Here is a 17,960-nt window from a genome sequence, read left to right on the forward strand (position 1 = left end):
GTAACTTTAAGGCTTGTGGACTTCAACTCCCATAATTCTCTCTGGGAGTTGAAGTCCACAAGCCTTAAAGTTACTAAGGTCGGAGACCCCTGATCTAAAAAATATAAATAAAATAAAATAAAATAATAAAATATTTGTGCAGCTTTTTGAGGTTTGGTGTATTTCTGTAGTGTTTCACTCTAACTACACAAACACACAAAATCTCACAAAGCTGTATGTGGCATCTTGTGTGTGTATGCGTGTGAATCAGTCGTGTTGTGTTGTGTGTGTGTAAAGTGTGAAAGTTGGTTTTTGAGCTTTTTGTGGCTGTGTGAGGTTCCTGCTTGTTGCAGAGGCCATTTTGGGTGAAGTGCAGCTGCTTTTACATTGTGTGTGAGTCAGTTGTGTTGTGTTGTGTGTGTGTGTGTAAAGTGTGAAAGTTGGTTTTTGGTACCATTAAGCCATGCCCACAGAACAGGTGAGTCATCCTAATCCTGAATGATAGAAAAAATAATTATAAGCTTACATATATACAAATTAATTATAAGCTTATATAAAGAATCTGAAATAAATAACAAGAAGCTAAATAAATTTTTGATGTCAAGAAAGTTATAAATAAACTAAGAGTCATGATAAAATTGGAATACTGAAATCTTACAATAAAATTTTGGAATTAATTATAAAGTATACATAGCTTCTTGTGGGGAAATAGATCCTGTTTTGGATTTTAGAAGACCTAACATAGATAAATATTTTCATGATTTCAATAGGTGGACACTAGAGGAACTAAAGGGTTTAGTTAGAGGAAAGATATTCAGGTCTGCAAGAGGTACAAAATGGATGACAATAAAAATAGGAGACTTCTAAAGAATGGAATCAGAAAATAGTAGCCAAAATACCAGTGTTGTTAGTAATTATATCTGCTTCTATGGATTATATACAAAATAAGTTATTGAAGAAATGTCACCTGTAGAACAAATCTTATCTGACAAGATAGAGATGGCATTGAAAGTGGATTTAAACTAACAGGACAAGGAGATCATTTAGAAAAGGTCTATTGGTTAAGGCACCAGGCTAGAAACCAGGAGAATGTGAGTTCAGATCCTGCCTTAGCCATGAAAACCAACTGGGTGACCTTGGGCCAGTCATTCTCTCTCAGCCGAATTCACCTCACAGGGTTGTTGTGGGGAAAACACAGGAGGAAGGATTATTGGGTATTTTCACTGCTTTGAGTTATTTGTAAAAATAATAAAGGCAGGATGCAAATGAATACATAAAATACATTAATAAATGTTCCACTGGGTTTACAGAAAGAACTGGCTGAGGTATTAAAATTTAAAAAGGAAATACAAATGACAAACCAATAGTGTGACCTAGATAATGTTTTCCTACTAAAGTTACTGTTAAAAAATACTCTCTCTTTCTTTAAATTTCGTTTATATTGGATGATACTATTATAAATACATAATGTATATTTTATTTTATATATAGGTATGAAAGAGAGAAAGAAAAGAGAAAATGAACACATTTCTATTCCAACCATGGTTAAAATTTATACTACCGTAGTATCTGGTATTCTGCCTTTAAGACTCATTATATGGTTTTGTCTGATTATACAAAACTCACACTAACTTTGCTCTTCCCATATATATTTCACTTTAACTATCATATTATCAAATGTATGCATCTGGTATATGAAATTTGAAGAACAAAAATGCAAAAATCCCTGAGTAACAATTAAGCTTGTCTGTTACAGATCCATTCAAAATGACTGAACTTTCTTTGCACTTTTAATCCTCTCTACATTTCCTAGCACCTGTTCAAGGTCTCTGTGCAATGTGGCACTGCAAACGAGCTTAGGTCAAGAGGTACAAACCAAGTAATAGGATGAGTTTTCACCAACATTGTTTGGTGAAACAACATGATAGTTTGCCAGTTACCCAGAACTCCTTAGCAAAAAACAAACAAAAAAAACACCTAAATCTTTTGCTATAAAATGTTATTATAAAATGCAAATATATGAAAATAATCAGTGATTTTATAACACCTAGTTCAGTAAATATGTAGCCCCTTTCATATTTATGGAAACATGTAGATTTATAAAACTATGTCAAATTCCCATAAAAACAAACTATTTTAACTGAATATTAAGAAAAACCAAATAGCCTGAAATTGTTGCTGGGTTATAAAAAGAATTAGGATGACCAGAAGAGGGCAGCAAAGATTAGGGGGGTTTCCCCCCATATCACTTTCCTGCCTTCTAGTGATAATTTGATTGCTTGCAGCCCTACCTTTTGTTCTTCCCATTTATATATTTCATCTTACTAAAAATTGCACTCAAGCAACTAGTTTCCCTCAGGTTTTTCATACGAACAAGAGCAGGGGCTCCTTCCCCGGCTTCAGAAGGGAGGCTTTTCCTCTGGGCTCCTAGCGAGCCCCGCGAAGACGGCGGACTTACTTCTCGTAGTCCAAGCGGCAGTAAAGTTTCTTCTCCCGGTAGAAGCAGCTGCTCTCCAGGGGTTCTCGGCAGGAGGCGCAGCGCACGCACCGCTCGTGCCACAGGCAGTTGTTCAGGCGCAGCAAGAACCGCTCCGAAATGACGCCCCGGCAGCCTTCGCACACCGAGCGCGGCCTGGCGGCTCTCCCTGTAAAGACCCAGAAGGATGGTGACCCTCGAGGCCGCCGCCGCCGCCCCGCCTGTCCCGCTCCTCTGACCATTCGGACAAGTTTCTCGGCCATTATATTGCCCTGCACGTCTCCGATTCGTTTTCAACGTTTTGGGTTCTCTTGAAGGGTAGACTACTAGAACCAGGGATGGGTGTCCTAATGCCAATCATTCGGCCAGCCTTGCTTTCCCTTTCCTTCCAGGTTTTCCCGAATAAAGACACTCGAAACCAACTTTAGCCTCCGAAATATAGCAAATTGGTCTTACGATTGCAGCTGCGACAGGCCCGCCTTAGGCCCGTTTTCCCAACAAGGCCTTCTTTTCCCAAACATTATTGGGGGGGGGGATCTTGAGCCGCCTCTACCCGCCAGGGGATTTCTAACCCTACTGCCTCCTGTTCCGATTTGCCTCAGGCTTAGGAGGATTTCGGTATTCCTCTCTTTTAGATCAAGGCTACGTGGTAAAGCTTTGCATAGATGGCGACATTCATTACCATTATAACCATCCTTTCCAAGCTGTCCCGCCACAACAATGATTTCTTGCAAGTGGCTGGTTTTGAGCTGTGGCATCCTATTGTCCGCCCTGACGGCTTGACCTGGAGGACCAAACCCGGGGAAGCTCCAGTGCAGCAGCAGAGTGGCCTTCGAGAAATACCTCCCCCCACCCCCCACCCCCCAAGGATCTCCTGCCCATGCCTGCCGCTGAACATCTTGCTCCAGAGGCAATTTGCAAAGGTCCCGCTGCTGGCGTTTGGCATCAGCGACAGCTTCACTGAACTCAACCAGCTGCCAGCCCAGGTTCTTTAACGGCACCCCGCTATATAGATCTGAAACTGATGCTAGGCGGCCTGCCTCCAGTTAGCCAGAGAGCTTTCCCCGCCCATTTACCCTAACTTTAAACCAATTTCCGAGCTCTTCTTTCTAGGAAGAAATGTGGAACTCTCTCAAGGCTTACAAGCCACTCTTACCTTTCCTTCCTCTTGGAAGATTTCAACATAAGATGTTGAAATGTGTTCCGTGCTTCTCCTGCTCCCGTTCTTTTTCTCTAGAAATAGAGGTACTTTCCTCTCTCCCTTTCACTTCAATTTTTTTGTTGTCCTTTTTATTTTAATTAGAGGCTCCATTGTAAAACTCTGGCATCGGAGCGATTTCCCTCCTGTTAGTGTCACAAAACTAGCTTTCTGGTTGCTTTTTAACTATTTGTATTTCAGATGATGACCGATTAGGTGCCCTGGACGGAGATGCTGTTGTTGTCGGGGGGGGGCGTTAAAGAGAGGTTCTGGCGCTTGAAGACCGAAGGCAGGATTCGGTATTGGTCGGGGCCAGGGTTGGTAGCCATTTGAAGCACAAACGAATGATATTTTTTCCCTCTCTCTCTTCATCTGAAAAATATCTTTGTGTCCACTGTGAAATAATTATTTATTCATAATAGTTAAATCTTGCTTTTCTACTCAAAGGCTCAAAAATGTCCATTTTTATTTAGGGATAACGGGTTCTTTCAAATGAACAATTAGAAGCATTTCCCCCCTCCCCCGAACGATCTTTATTTTTTTCTTTTATTTTGGAGTGGAGAATAAAATAAAAATTGAAGCAGTAAAAAAGGAGGAATTAAAAAGAAAACTGAACCCGTTCTAATACAACCCTAACCTTAAAAACTTGCTAGAGAGGCGCACTACCATTGCCCGTTTTTTGTCTTATTATGCCTTGTAAATCGCCCTCATTATAAGGAGTGAATCCGCAAAGCGCATCCACAGGGGAAAAAAAGGCGCCAAGGCTCTGGGTCATCCTTTTCAAGCCTGCCTCAAAACCTGCTATGAAACAAATCTGGAGAAAGATCCTTGCTTATTTTTATTAGCTACAATAATTATGATGAGTATCTGTCCTGTTAAACCCCCCCCCCTTTATGCTTAATTTAAATGCTGAGATTTGATTTAAGTTAAAATTGTCTTTCATACATAACGCGTTAGTTTAATAGTTAATTAACGATATTAATTAGAACGATCTGTACATATAGTACATGCACGCACACACATAAGTATCTGCTAATTATTATATTGTATTTTCTTATCTGTCTGTTGGGATGAACAAATGCTGAAGTCAGATGAAGTCTGACTTCAGTGTCAAGTAATTCTTGAACTTTTGTTTTAAAACTGCTAAAGGGAGCAGCTGTCTGTCTCTTTGACGCGCGCGCGAGAAAGACCCGATTTCTCTTTTTTTCTGTCCCCCACCCCCAACATTTGTTTTCTTGGAAATGATTTTTGAGGCAAAACCGGATAATATACTCCTGTTCCACTATCGCATCTAGCTGACGGCTTCTCCGCCGGCGTCACGTGCTGAGAGGTGGCAGACACACTTGGCCTGCCTTTACTTGTTCTTCTTGGGGTTTCTTCGTTGAGGATGGCAGAAGGGCCCTCTACAAAGGAGGAGGAGACCCGCAACCGTCGGGTCCGGCTAGACTCAGAGACTCATCCCAAATCTGGATGAGGTCCGACCCTACTACCGGTACTTACCCAACAGCGGGGCAGAGAAAGGAGGCGGCGGCGGGGGCTCCAGGGCGTCCTGCAGAGTTTCCTCCATTTTCAGGCCGCCCAGCCTGACAAGAGAGAGGGCGAAGAAAAGCGCTTCGATTCCGCTTGCAGAGAAGAGAAGAGGTCGGTAAGGCAAGAAGTCCCCTAAACGGTTTCCCCGTAAACCTCCCCATCAGCAGCACAGCGGGCCCTACTCGAGGCTCTAAGGGACACCCCAGGCCAGCTGCCGACTTGCGCTCTTCTTTCCTCCAGCAGGCACCTGAGCTGGAGCCTCCGGCGCTTACCTGCCAACCGGAGTGGCCCCGCGGCGTACAATCCAAAACAAGCCCTGTCTTGATCGGCGGCGCAGAAAGGGCTTAGCATCGCGCCATAGGCGGGAAGCCCGCGGGTTCGCCCGAAGGCGGCTAGAGCCCCATCCTTGCGCCTGCCTAGCCCCGAGTCAGGCATTGACGGCTCTGTCCGTCTTTGCTGTGCTTCCTGCCCTCTGGGCGGGTCCCCCCGTCGAAAGATAGCGAGTGCTTTCCTCGGGGACAAGCGAGAGGCATCCCTGCCCCAGCCCGTGCCTTGTACTGCTCAGGTAACCCCGGAGAAGGGCCGGAGACAGCGGGGGCTTTTCCGCGGCGCCGAGGAAACGGGGTCAGATGTCAGGGGCAGGAAGGGGTGGTCCTTGGCCCGCAGGCTCGGTAAACGGGAGGAGCAGCGCCACTCCCGGCCGAGGGGAGGTGGGGGTGAGGGTCGGGGTTTGGCGTTCCCCGATATCAGCTTACAGAAGAGGGATCGAAAGCGACAGCGATGACGTCGCTCCGCTGGACCTACCCGGTCTCAGGATCAAATCTTCGCGGTTCCTACTTTTCCAATTTACAGTATTTGGGTCGAGGTTTTCTTGTACCGCCTCTTGTGTCAGTCCCCGCTACCTGCTGCTTCAGGTCAGCCGGCTAGCCCGGGCCGGGCCAGGTTGGGAGCCATTCGCAGTGAGCATCTCAGAAACGCGCGCTTCTTTCCGCTCAGTTTCCCTTCGGACAAACTCTTGTCTGCCGGCAGGTCTTTCCGTAAGAAATCCAGACTCAAGCAGAGGTTTTCGACCCGCCGCCTACTTAACCTGAAATTGACTCGACGCCAGGACGATTCCATGCGCGCGGGGGGAGAGGGGTTGTGATTATATGATGGCTTCAAAAATGCTATTCAATAAATAAGGGCCAGCGAGCCACATTCATCTCTGGTCCCCATCTCGGAAGCCACACGTCCAGCCCATTGGGCTGCGCGGAATAACTTAAGAAAAGTTCATCTCTGCCCCTTCGCCTCCCTCCAAATGACATATTAACCTAGGCATGATTGAACAGTCAAACTCCAAGGATGAAACCTACAATCCTTTTCATAAGTTACCCAGGGAAATTGTTTCCGAAGTGAATTCCTGGAACAACGCCTGGCCCTAGTCCTACAATACTGCCCGCTTGATTCTGTCTTCGCCTTGCAAGGCAAGCCTATTCTGAGTCTGACCCCTTTGGTGTCGCCAGGATTTCGTCAGGGACCGAAACACCAGCGGGATCGAGCCATTTTGCCCTAATTCCCCCCTTTCCCTCTCTAGCCCGACACAAATTTGCCTGGAGCTGCGGCGGTCCTGTATCCAGGCGTCCCAATCGCGTTTCTAGCAGAGTTGGCCGTGGAACGCAATGCCGGAGGGTGGTTGGGGGCTGCTGTGAAGTCCTTAGCTGGTAGGACGTTCTGTTGGAAAACTCAGGACGGAAAGTTTCGGGACACTGAAATCGTCCCGCCAGCTGTCACCTCGGCACTTCGTGGTTTCAGATGCAAGGTGGGACGAGCAGGTGCGCTTTGTCTCGGGCATCATCTGGTCTAATTAGTTTGGAAAAGGAGTTTGAAGACAGACAGTGGACTAACAGCGACTCCGGGGAGGCTGCTGTCTATCTCTCTCCCTCACCCCCGTTCCAATTCTGCTTGGCATTTCGAGATCGCTTGTCGGTTGAGCCAGAAGTGAAGGAGCGAACACCAAGCGTAATAAGGACATCCCTTGCTCCGACTCCCTTGGGTGGGAGGGCAGCGGGACAGATTCGCTCTCCAGGCATTGCATGGAAGATTGCGGCCCCAAGCGTCCCGAGGGGAGGGCTTCTTCTTCACAGGATGATTTGACAGGAAGAAATGGGAGACATTTGCACCATCGGAAAAGCTTTTCCAGGCCTGGCCTGACCAGATGGGTCCGGTTTGGGTCATCTGAAAGCACTCTAGAACTCTTCTTTGGTATGATTAGTGGATCTCTTTTGGGGATGTTCATTACCATCCAGCTGTTTTTGCAGTTCTAGAGAATCTCACCAACTTTCCTGGCTGCGCACTGCCTGTTTTATTAAACGCTGAGGGCCTTTTCCCTTCCAAGTGGGTTTGGTGGAAGAGTGACCACAGACTTCAATATCACCCCGTACCTGTACCAGTAAGAAAACCATTGGCTTCTAAAAGACCTACATTTTCCTGTTCAAAATGCCCTTGATATTAAACACATTTTTAAAAAATCAATAAATACAATGACTAGTTTTATATTCCAGGATGTCATGCACCTTTTCAGCCTTTTCTAATCAGATCTGCAGATGTCTAAGAGCTCTCAGAAACCCCACCTAATATTATAAAATAGGATTTATAAGAGGGCTTGGCTGGGGAAAAAATAGTATATTCTCATTATATTCATAGAATAGTAGTAATAAATATTGCTTCTGAGGCAAAAAAACAGAAGAGAAAGTTGAACTTCACTGTATTTTAAGGAAATGTTTGCGGATGAAGAAAACAAAATAAATCTGTTTAACAGAAAAGATTTACTGGAATCCAGAACTTCTCTGATGTTCTGTACAATGGAGGTTAGAAAATAAACTTGAAAGTTAAGTCACTGTTAGCAGTGCTTTTGTTCCAGTGAATTTTTGCTGACTTATGTCCAATAAATGTTTAGATCTAGAACTGGAAAAAATAACCTGCTATTGTTTAAAGTCAAAATAGTCATTCAAACACTGCACATTGAACAGCATATTACACACAAGTAATTTCTTTAGCTACCCCAATTGGGACCAGCAACCGGATTAAGTAAAATGTTTGCTAAGTAAAACATCACAATTGTACAATTATACTTCATCTTTCAATTTGCTTTACAGGTCTGAAAAGGTTATAAATGTGACAACTGGTCATAAAGTTACTTTTTTATCATCAGTGTAAATGTGAATGGAATATGCCAGATCTCCTCTAATTGTTTGTGGCAAGAGCTCCCTGAATCCCATTTAATAATATTGGTTATTTAGCAGAAATGAGTTAAAGGAGGACCACCTGTAATTTCTCTTGACACTGGGTCATCCACTATGATGCCCCAAACTTTTCTTTGTGGCAGAGCTGGGTACAGCTGGGGGCCAAAGGGAGTCCTGAATGAAACCTGGGATGATAGAACTTGAATGCATCCAGCTTTCTTCCTCTTCCTTTGTATACACAACTGCTCAGTTACCTGTGAAAAAAACCCATTAAACTAAGTAAGTTTTAATAGATCTGCTGAGTTATACACTGAGAATATGTTTTGCCTTTAATGAACCTAAATAATATGAGAAATTGCATCTCTATTACATTTGCTCCCTCCATGGTATATAAATAACATAAATAAATAGTTGGTTGGTTGGTTGGTTGGTTGATTGACTGATTGATTGATTGATGATTGATTGATTGACTGATTGATCTATTTATCAAACCCTGTAGACTACTTGACTTCCAAGGATTTTGGACAACTAGCAACTCTCAACAAAAATGGAAATTACAATAAAACCAATTAAAATGGAGAGAGATGAAGTATGGCAAGAATGACAGGCCAGATGGAAACAAAGCAAGGGGCCCCACTCTCCCCCCACAAAGGCCTGGGTAGAGAGAGCCAGATCTTCATGACCCTTCTAAACAGCAGCAGAATGGGGCCACCAGGATCTTGGGCAGGATCTCACTTGAGAGGGCAGCACTGCTACAGGGAAGGCACACTTCATCCTGATTGATGACATTTTTTAAATAACCTAGAGCATGCCAATGGTAATAGTATGTGGGGAATTACTTTGGGAAATAAGAGTAAGAAATGCAGGCTAGACAATGGTCAGATAAGAGGCAGCTCAGCCACAGAAGGAATATCTCAGAAGGGACATTGTAATTAGGTGCTTTCGAAACAAGTCCAGCTAACAGCTGGCTGGAGTGTGTAGGGGAAGGTGCCTGGTTGCATAGTAGTGCTCTTGCCTCACTGTGCAAGCCTACCAGCATTGGTAAGCCTCGGTTTCTTCCTGCTTTACGATCCCTTTTCTGATCCAGGGACCAGCTAATCAGTAGAAAAGGAAAATGGCAGACTTTAGAAGGAAAATGGCAGACTTTAAAAAAAAACTTATCAAGATTACAGAAGTATCAGGCAAAGGTGTTTGGGGCTGACTAACACTGGGGAGGTCTCACTCCTTTTGAAGACTAATTTTCCCCCCCACAATACACTAAATCCACTTCAAAAGGAGCTAAATAACAGTTGACCATTGGTGATGATGGTGAGGTGTGTGTGTATGCTGTGACATAGAAGATATTCTCTATGTCATGGTGCAGACTTCATCATCTTTCCCAGTGCCAGGTAGTAGTTAGATGGACCAATCTATCTTCAAAAACCAGGTATCCAAATTAGAGATCAGCTGGAGACTTGATAGATTCTGGGGGAGGCTGATTGGAAAGAGTCACATTTTCCCATGGTACAGAACTCAGAAACAATGCTCCAGTAAGAGCTAGACTGATCCCACCAACCAACAACAACCTATCAGATTATCAACACAAACACACGGAGAGTGAAGTATTGTACATTAACATCACATCTGCTAAGAATGATCTTCAAGCTGCCCCTGGCATAGACTGGGAACAACATGAAATAAAAAAGACTAGAACACTAGAACATAGTTGTTGGTTAGGTGAAAGGGTAACAAGGGGCAAAATGGACACAGCCAGCTTGCAACCACCAAATCATTTCTGCAAACTCACTGTCACCAAGTTGTAGCGGGACAAATCAACACAGCCAATTCAACACAGAGACAACTCGGTCCAGCTGCCCACGGTGAGTTGTCTCTGTGGTGAATTGGTTGTGTTGAATTGTTCTGCGACAACTTGGAGGCAATGAGTTGGCAGAGCTGACTTGATAGTGGTAAGCTGGTCATGCTGAGCTGGCTGTGTCAAGCTGACTGCACTGAGTTGCTCTAGACCCAACAAGGGGAATGTGATGAGAACTAATTGGAAATCTAGATGTGGAAATGACCAATCCTTCGATTGGAGAAATGGCTATATTATGATGAATCACCAACTGTAGGATTCCTTGACACAGACCTGGAAGAATCTACCTCTTAACTTGTGATGAAGCAGGTGACATTGAGGGAATGTCTACAAAGTTCAAGTTGTAAGAGATGATATAATAATGAGCTAATTGTTTTAGATACAAAGAAAAAAACACCTTGAGTCCTAGGAAGGAAGGGATTTCTGATTTGATACAAATCTCAACAATAATTTGTTCAAAACTTCAGAAATGTCCTTAGGGCAAAGCTGGCTCCAATGCTAGATTGGGCCCCTGCAAAGCCCATTGTCTGCCAAGGAGCCCAGCTGAGGCCTTACTCGCTACCCGCTGAGGCACCTGGTGATAGATTGGGTCCTTCAGGCACTTAGTTTGGCCACCTGTTTAGTAATTCCAGCCCCTCCTTCCAAGTGCCTTGTCAGAGTTGCCTTGGGATTTTGCCTATGCAGATATGGCTTGCTTGGAGGGAGTAAGGGAGGGGCAGTTAGAGGAGCATTGAGATGCCAAAATGGCCTTGGGAGAGGTGAGGAGTACCTGGGAGGGGGAGGGGTGAGCCGCCTGGTGATTCAGCCGGTTTGCCGAACTGCACACAAAGTTAACAACCGGTTCGACCGAACCAGTACAAACTAACTGAATCCCACCGCTGTGTATAATTATCAGTGAAGAAGATGATATCAGATAATTTTCTGGTTGGATGTCAAATAACCTATTGGTTGGTTGAACAAAATATCTTCCTCTAAGACTCCCCCTCCCATGTTTATCTGGAAATTCTAAATCAAACTCAGTATTAATGTACTTACAGAGGACAAAGGAAAATGTAGCTTTACTTAAAAAATGAAGATAATTAAATTTTTAAGGCCTGATTCATATGTTTTATGATCAGACAACACAAAGGTGGTATGACACTAAGGTTATGCTTCTGCATATGCGGACATATAATTTGGGAGTGCCGTAAGAGTATTTTTAGGTGCAGAAGTTCAGCCATTTAGGCATTCCTCCTCATTTTCAATAAGGAGTTATGATATACTTTTGTTCTATGCATATGAAGAAATCTTTGGCTGGATGAGACAAAATCTTTAATCGTTCTGAAATATATGATTTGAGGTATTTGAGATAGCCCAAGGATAATTGTGGGGTACAACACTTCAGACATTTAGGATTTTTTTATATTAGCTTATCATTATGACATTTTGCTGCATGTAATCATTTATTTTCATTATGTTTTATATTTATCCTGAAGGCAGAGTATTTGATCACAGAGATGTATAATATATGTAAGTTCTCTGTTTAATTCAAATGCACAATAATATAAACTTTAGATTTATAGTCACTCTTCTGATTGGGTTATGTTGTGCTTTATACAAATAAAGTATAATTTCCTCTCACAGCTTTTTTATTATAAAAAATTAGAAAAGAATAGGATGCACTATAAGCAGCAATTTCATAAACTATTTAAAAAACAGAATAGTATAATGCAGAAGAAATGTTAAATGTGGACATAAGGAATTATAAAAAGTGTGTATGCTTTTTGTTACCCAAAATATGTAAAACATAAATACAGTCATACAACATATAGTACTTGTCATCCTCATTTGATGGTTGTTATGGAGACGACCATCTTTCAGTTTTAGCCTTTAAATATTCTAATTTTTCTCCTTTTTCCACCTCCCTAGTTCCAATCCTTCCTTTTCTGCTATCCTTTTGTGTGTGGGAGCCCTCTGGTGCCTCATAAGAGTAGTGTAAGAATTTTCTGGGTGGATAGAAAGTATCCTGTTCCATCTTGGAATTATGATGTCGACAATATCCAGTGCAAGTTTCTTATCATGTGTAGTAGTAGTACAGGATGATGTTATCATGTGTATATATATATATATATATACTGGGTAAAATATGAACACAAGTATACAAGGATATAAATGACATGTTGTAAGAGAAGTTCCCTGACTCCACACTCCAGAATACCCAGAAAGCAGGACCTCAGCAGTGACTTCCATACTAATTACTCATATATTATTTTATTTCTCATCTTTTGGGAAGTGAAAAAATAATTTAAACTCAATCATTCATACAAGTTTTTTTTGTGATGAGCTACAAATCATTTTTGATGAACTGCAGGATGCCCTGTTCACCCTAGCTGCTATTTAAAAATTTGCATATGAACAACATTCCATTTTTTTTAAAGCTAAACATTTATAGGAGTTCCTATTCCTTTCTGAAAGTCATTCCATACAGACATTCAGGAGAATGGAATGGGTGAAAGCAGGCAGATCAGGAACAAAACCCATTCAGTGGTGTCATTTGAGCTTTCTTGTTAGCATCCTGTCCTCATTAGGTGATTTGCAGAGGTGTCTCTAACATCTCCATAAGAAAGGTGTCAATAGGGGTATCACCTATTAGCTTGAAGAAGAAGAGATGTTCCAGGCATTTCAGACCAATAGATCGCAGTGCAGGCAGCCTGAGAAGAAGTTTAGCAAATCTGGAAGAAGAAGGGAGGGAGGGAGGGAGGGAGGGAGGGAAGGAAGGAAGGAAGGAAGGAAGGAGAAAGAGAGGGAGGGAAGGAGTAAGGAGGGAAAGAGAGAGAAAGAGGGAGAGGGAGAGAGGGGGAGAGAGAGAGGAGGAAAATCTGTAATCAATGGCTGCTAGTAACGCCAAGGTCAAAGAGAACCCATCTTTTCTGAACTGGGTTGGAAACAAGCTAGCAGACCTCTGCATGCAAGTGCTAAGATATCTGACATTGTTAAAACAGTATGTCCTTTGGATGCTGATTGATTTTATACACACATACACATACAGAGGGGGGGGGGAAACAGACAGACAGACAGACAGACAGAGAGAATTGTTTGTGTGTGTGTGTGTGTGTGTGTGTGTGTGTACACATACATGTATACTTTATTAAAGATTATAATTACAAGTAAAACATTAATACAGATTAAAAAGATATAACTATAAAAAGAAATGGAAGGTGAAAAAAAGAAAAAATAGAAAATCAAAAGGATAAAGAAAAAAAAATAAAGAAATAAAGAAGTGACATCCCAACAAGCATAAATAATTCTAGTAACTTATTAACAATGCAGAAATGATCTCTTCTTCCCATATAACATCTCTTAACGATAAACAAATCCATAATGCATTGTCATTTGGTCATTTTAAGAGTTATGAGCAATTTTAACCTTGATCAAAAGAATTAACTTTATATTCCTTTTATTTCTAACAGTCTTAATGGTCAACAACAAATAATTATGTAAAATTCTCTTTTCATTGTTTCTTTGTCCCTCCTCTCAAGAGTCTTCAAAACTTTAACGATATCTCTTTTGTAAATCCAATATAGGAAAATTATCAGATCACTCTCTTGATATATTATTTGAGCATCATTTGTATATTGCGTTTAATGAAGATATTAGACCTCTTTTATATGTTCAGTGTAACATCTTTTTCCATGTTGTAGCCTGTCATTTATAAATATGGGAGGCATGGTAGCTTAGTCACTTAATGACACTGGAGATCATCTTTGCTCCAGTGGTTCAAATCCTCACACTGTATGGTATGGTGAGCTCCCATCACTCGGCTCAGCTTCTGCCTTCCTAGCATGTTGCATACGAGTAAATAAATACCCCACTTCAGTGGGGGTGAAGAGGTGGCATTTCATGCAGACAGTTAGAATCCTGCTGATGCTGAACCTTCTATGTTGCAATGTCTATTGGTGAAGCAGCTTCAGCGGAGGGAGTGGGCCTTAGGTGCTGCTGCTGCTGCTGCTGCAGGAAAGCCACATGTCTTTCTGGTGTGGCGCCAGCTCGCCCTCATGTAGTACATCGGAAGCACGTCAGTGGGAACCAAATGGGTAGCTAACAGGCAGCCAAACTACTACTCTGCATTAGCATTGTAGTCTCCCAGTTAATATAACATTGCCATATGCTAAATAAATAGATAAATTTGTAAATACATTTTCAATTCAGTCTTGTCAGGTAGAACTTGTTCCTCTTCCATAAGATTTTTAGATGCATCTTCATAGAGGTAGACGTCTCTGTTGACACTAGTAACCTTCAGAGTCCATTGTATCAAAAATATCCTTCAGTTTGCCTAATATTAGAATATTTTGCTTCATCCTGTAACTGTAAGTCAAGTTAATGTGTTCTTTTTAATTGTAATCTTTAGTTCCCTCTAATGCTCAATTTTAAAAATGTTATGTTTTTTCTTTTTAAATTCAAAACAACAGCATTTTCCTACAGAGAAAATTATAATAAATTCCAAAAACTTATTTTAAATTTATCTGGATCCTTAGTCCATTTGTAACTTTCTAAAATCAAAGTTTTAATCACCCTTTTGCTGTTTATTACAAGTAAAACATTCTTAAACTTGTATTTAAAACTTTGTTTATATATACTATGTTATAACCTTAAAGAGATTTTTTTATAAAATTATTTTTATAATTATAAAATTGTTTACTGTTGATACATATCCTCAGAAAAATTGTTTAGAAATATATATGTTGGAAATCTGAATAAAAGGAAGCGACACATCATTTTATCATATTCAGTGGATGGGTAAAAAAGCTAAAAAAAAATTGATTCAGCTACACACATTGATTCAGAGGATTTTAAAGGAAGATATACAATTGAGGCCAGAGGTTTTTGTCTTGGGTTTGACGGAGAAACAGTTAGAAAAAAGGTTTTTGTCTTGGGTTTGACGGAGAAACAGTTAGAAAAATGTCATTGAACATTGATAACTACAGCAGGATTATTATTTGCACAAAGATGGAAAAATTCGGCATTACCCACAATGGAGAAATAGTTGGTAAAGATGATAGAAGTTGCTGAAATGGCTAAATTGACTTATTTAATTTAAAAAAAGACAATATGTACCTTTATTGCTAATTGGAAGTTGCTAATTATTATTGCTAATTAGATTACAGGAAGATAAGAGTTATGTTGCAACCAAAGAGTAAGTGGTAAATTTATAATAATTGTACTTATAACTGCTTTTAAAAAAGATTAGAAACTACTTCTTTATGTCTTTTTTTTCTATTTTTTTCTTGCATTTTAAACTTTCTCCTTGATTTTTTTTTCTTACTTTATATTCATTTGTATTAGTTATCTTCCTTTTAAAAATCCTTTAATGAAATTGAAGGTATGTGGTGTGTTTATGTATGTGTAAAATTCAGTATTATCTCCCCCCTTCTATCTATTACTAAATTTGTCATAATATAATTAAAATTGAACACTTCGAAATGCTATGGGAATACATTGCAAATGCCAGTATTCTCTTCAGTTAGAGGTCTCTTTTCTCTGTATGATACTACTCTGTGAATTATGCATATTGAACAAGAAGTATTAATTGGCTGGTTTAAAATATTGTGCTCAAAAAAAAAAGAGATGAAGTACACAAAAAGGATTTTAAAATAATTCAGAAACGCATGTTTTTTATTTTAGCAATCTAAATATTGTCCAGAAGATGGCAGAATGGGACAGCATAAAGATTATAAATTTTTTATGTGGGGCTTCTCTTTCAAGCTAAGTACTGTATTTTTTCCTAGATAACTTTTCAGGGCCAAATACATTGGATTTGGTACTAGCCCACATCAAGCCACATTTATACTCATCCCTCACCCTTCCCCACTTTTTGTAATCTATTTAAAAATAGCTCTCAGGACTTTTCCACTTTGCAGCACTACAACACCAGGCTGAAATGGCTGTCTTCAAAAATCCCTGTCTGAATTTCAGTCCATTATTCTGCTTTGACCCCAGTGATGACCTGATGTTCTGTCTGGGTTGCTGGATTATAAATCAGGATACCAGGCATTTTAGTCCTCCCTTAGGCATGAAAGTCTGGGTGTCTATTGGCCAGTTGCTTTATTTCATTCTAACCCATGTCATAAACTTGTTATGGGGAAAACAGGAGGCAAGAATACTATATACACTGCTTTGAAAGGCAGAGTACACATCTAATTAATTAAACTCTCTTATTGGTGGATCTACCCATTTCTTTACCAGTGCAAGGTAGGGCAGGGAACCAAAAGTAAACACCACAAGTATTACAATTTTTCTGTCCTTTGGGCTGGAAGGAGAAAGTGTCCGACTTCTTGTCAATTGCACTTAAAAACATTGAACTAAACCAGACTAGACCAGGGGTTTATTTTATATTTTGTATTGTATTTTAAATTTAGGCTATTGGAATAAGTTTTTTAAATAGTGTTTTTATTGAAATGTATCGTGTTATTTTATTTGCCTGTTCACCGCCCTGAGTCCTTCGGGAGAAGGGCGGTATAAAAATTAAATTATTATTATTATTATTATTATTATTATTATTATTATTATTCCACTGTTTTATCAGTGAACTTGTTTATACAGCCATTCCTCATTTAGTGACTACCTTGGTTAGTGATCAATCACATAATAGTAATAGTAGTAGTACAGGATGATGTTGTGCATTCCTGCCTTCTAGAAATGGGCTGGTACATGTACTGAAAAAAGCTGGTCATGAAAATCAGCTCCAAATTATTTTCTGTCTATATAAGATTCAATGGCCTGAGAAGTTAGTAAGAAAAATAGGCCAAAGAATTCCTTAAAATGAAGATGCTTAAAGCAAAATCCTTCTCAAATCCAATATTCAACAGCAGAAACAACCCAGTGTATCTCTGCCAAAAAAAATGATGAAAATCTGATTTAAAATGACACACACACACACATACACATATAGGTAAGGAAAAAAGGTCATCAAACAACACACAGAGGTAGTCCAAATTTGCAGAGACAATGTCATGAAAGCTGAACTTCAAAATGAGTGGAAGTTAATGAAGCATGTGAAAAAAAAAACACAAGTGCTCTTTAAATATGTTGAGACTGAAACCAAGAGAAAAGAAGCAGTACACTAGCTACTCTGGGAAGATGGCAAAAGATAGCAAGTAACAGAGAAAAAAATAAAATACTCTGCTCCTAGATTGGTTTAGTCTTCTTAGAGTGGAGGCCATGTTCCACTTGATCATTTCAAATAGATGATTAAAAGGCAGGAATTGAGTCTGAGCTTGACAACAGAATAGTCAGGAAATATTGACTGACTGTGAATGCATTTAGATTTCTAGAGCCAGCTAAAACATCCTACATTACTACTAAATGAATTTCCTGGCGATTTGCGAGGTTCAAAAATTGAGATTCGGTTAGTCTGATGAAACTAATTGTCAGGGTAATGATTTAAGATCTGACCAGCTGCTATGGTGATGTAATACTGGGAATGAGTCAGCCAGGTGTTTGAGCTGATATCACTTTAAGAGCCTGTAATAAGAGGCCCTGTTGGGGCATCTCTCTCTCTCTCTGTGCTGTAATTGCTGCTTGTCTGAGATCTGGCTAAAGTACACGTATGTATATATTCTTTGTAGATAAAACCACTATTTACATACAAACTTCTGTTTACTGTATTTGCTCCTGGGTTGTCTCACATAGTCACATTGTGCACACTTTGACAGGTTATGGACCCAG

General features: G+C 40.6%; 2 protein-coding genes across 8 annotated transcripts in view; both read right to left on the reverse strand.

Moving 5' to 3' along the window:
• LMX1A (LIM homeobox transcription factor 1 alpha) overlaps nucleotides 1–5,534 on the reverse strand; it is a 68,896-nt gene extending 63,362 nt beyond the window's left edge. The window contains exons 1-3 of the mRNA XM_058176629.1: nucleotides 5,456–5,534; nucleotides 5,150–5,315; nucleotides 2,438–2,620 (exon numbers count right to left, since the gene is read on the reverse strand). Coding sequence (XP_058032612.1) covers nucleotides 2,438–2,620; nucleotides 5,150–5,315; nucleotides 5,456–5,534 — 428 coding nt within the window. The remainder of the gene's footprint in view (nucleotides 1–2,437; nucleotides 2,621–5,149; nucleotides 5,316–5,455) is intronic.
• A 6,332-nt stretch (nucleotides 5,535–11,866) lies between these two features.
• The window catches only part of RXRG (retinoid X receptor gamma), a 45,788-nt gene continuing 39,694 nt past the window's right edge, over nucleotides 11,867–17,960 (reverse strand). For all 7 annotated transcript variants that reach the window (XM_058177369.1, XM_058177368.1, XM_058177367.1 and 4 more), the window contains one exon: nucleotides 11,867–12,967. In XM_058177369.1, coding sequence (XP_058033352.1) covers nucleotides 12,820–12,967 — 148 coding nt within the window. In that variant the 3' untranslated portion in view covers nucleotides 11,867–12,819. The remainder of the gene's footprint in view (nucleotides 12,968–17,960) is intronic.

Source organism: Ahaetulla prasina, chromosome 3, assembly GCF_028640845.1.
Source record: "Ahaetulla prasina isolate Xishuangbanna chromosome 3, ASM2864084v1, whole genome shotgun sequence".
NCBI classification, from domain to species: domain Eukaryota; kingdom Metazoa; phylum Chordata; class Lepidosauria; order Squamata; family Colubridae; genus Ahaetulla; species Ahaetulla prasina.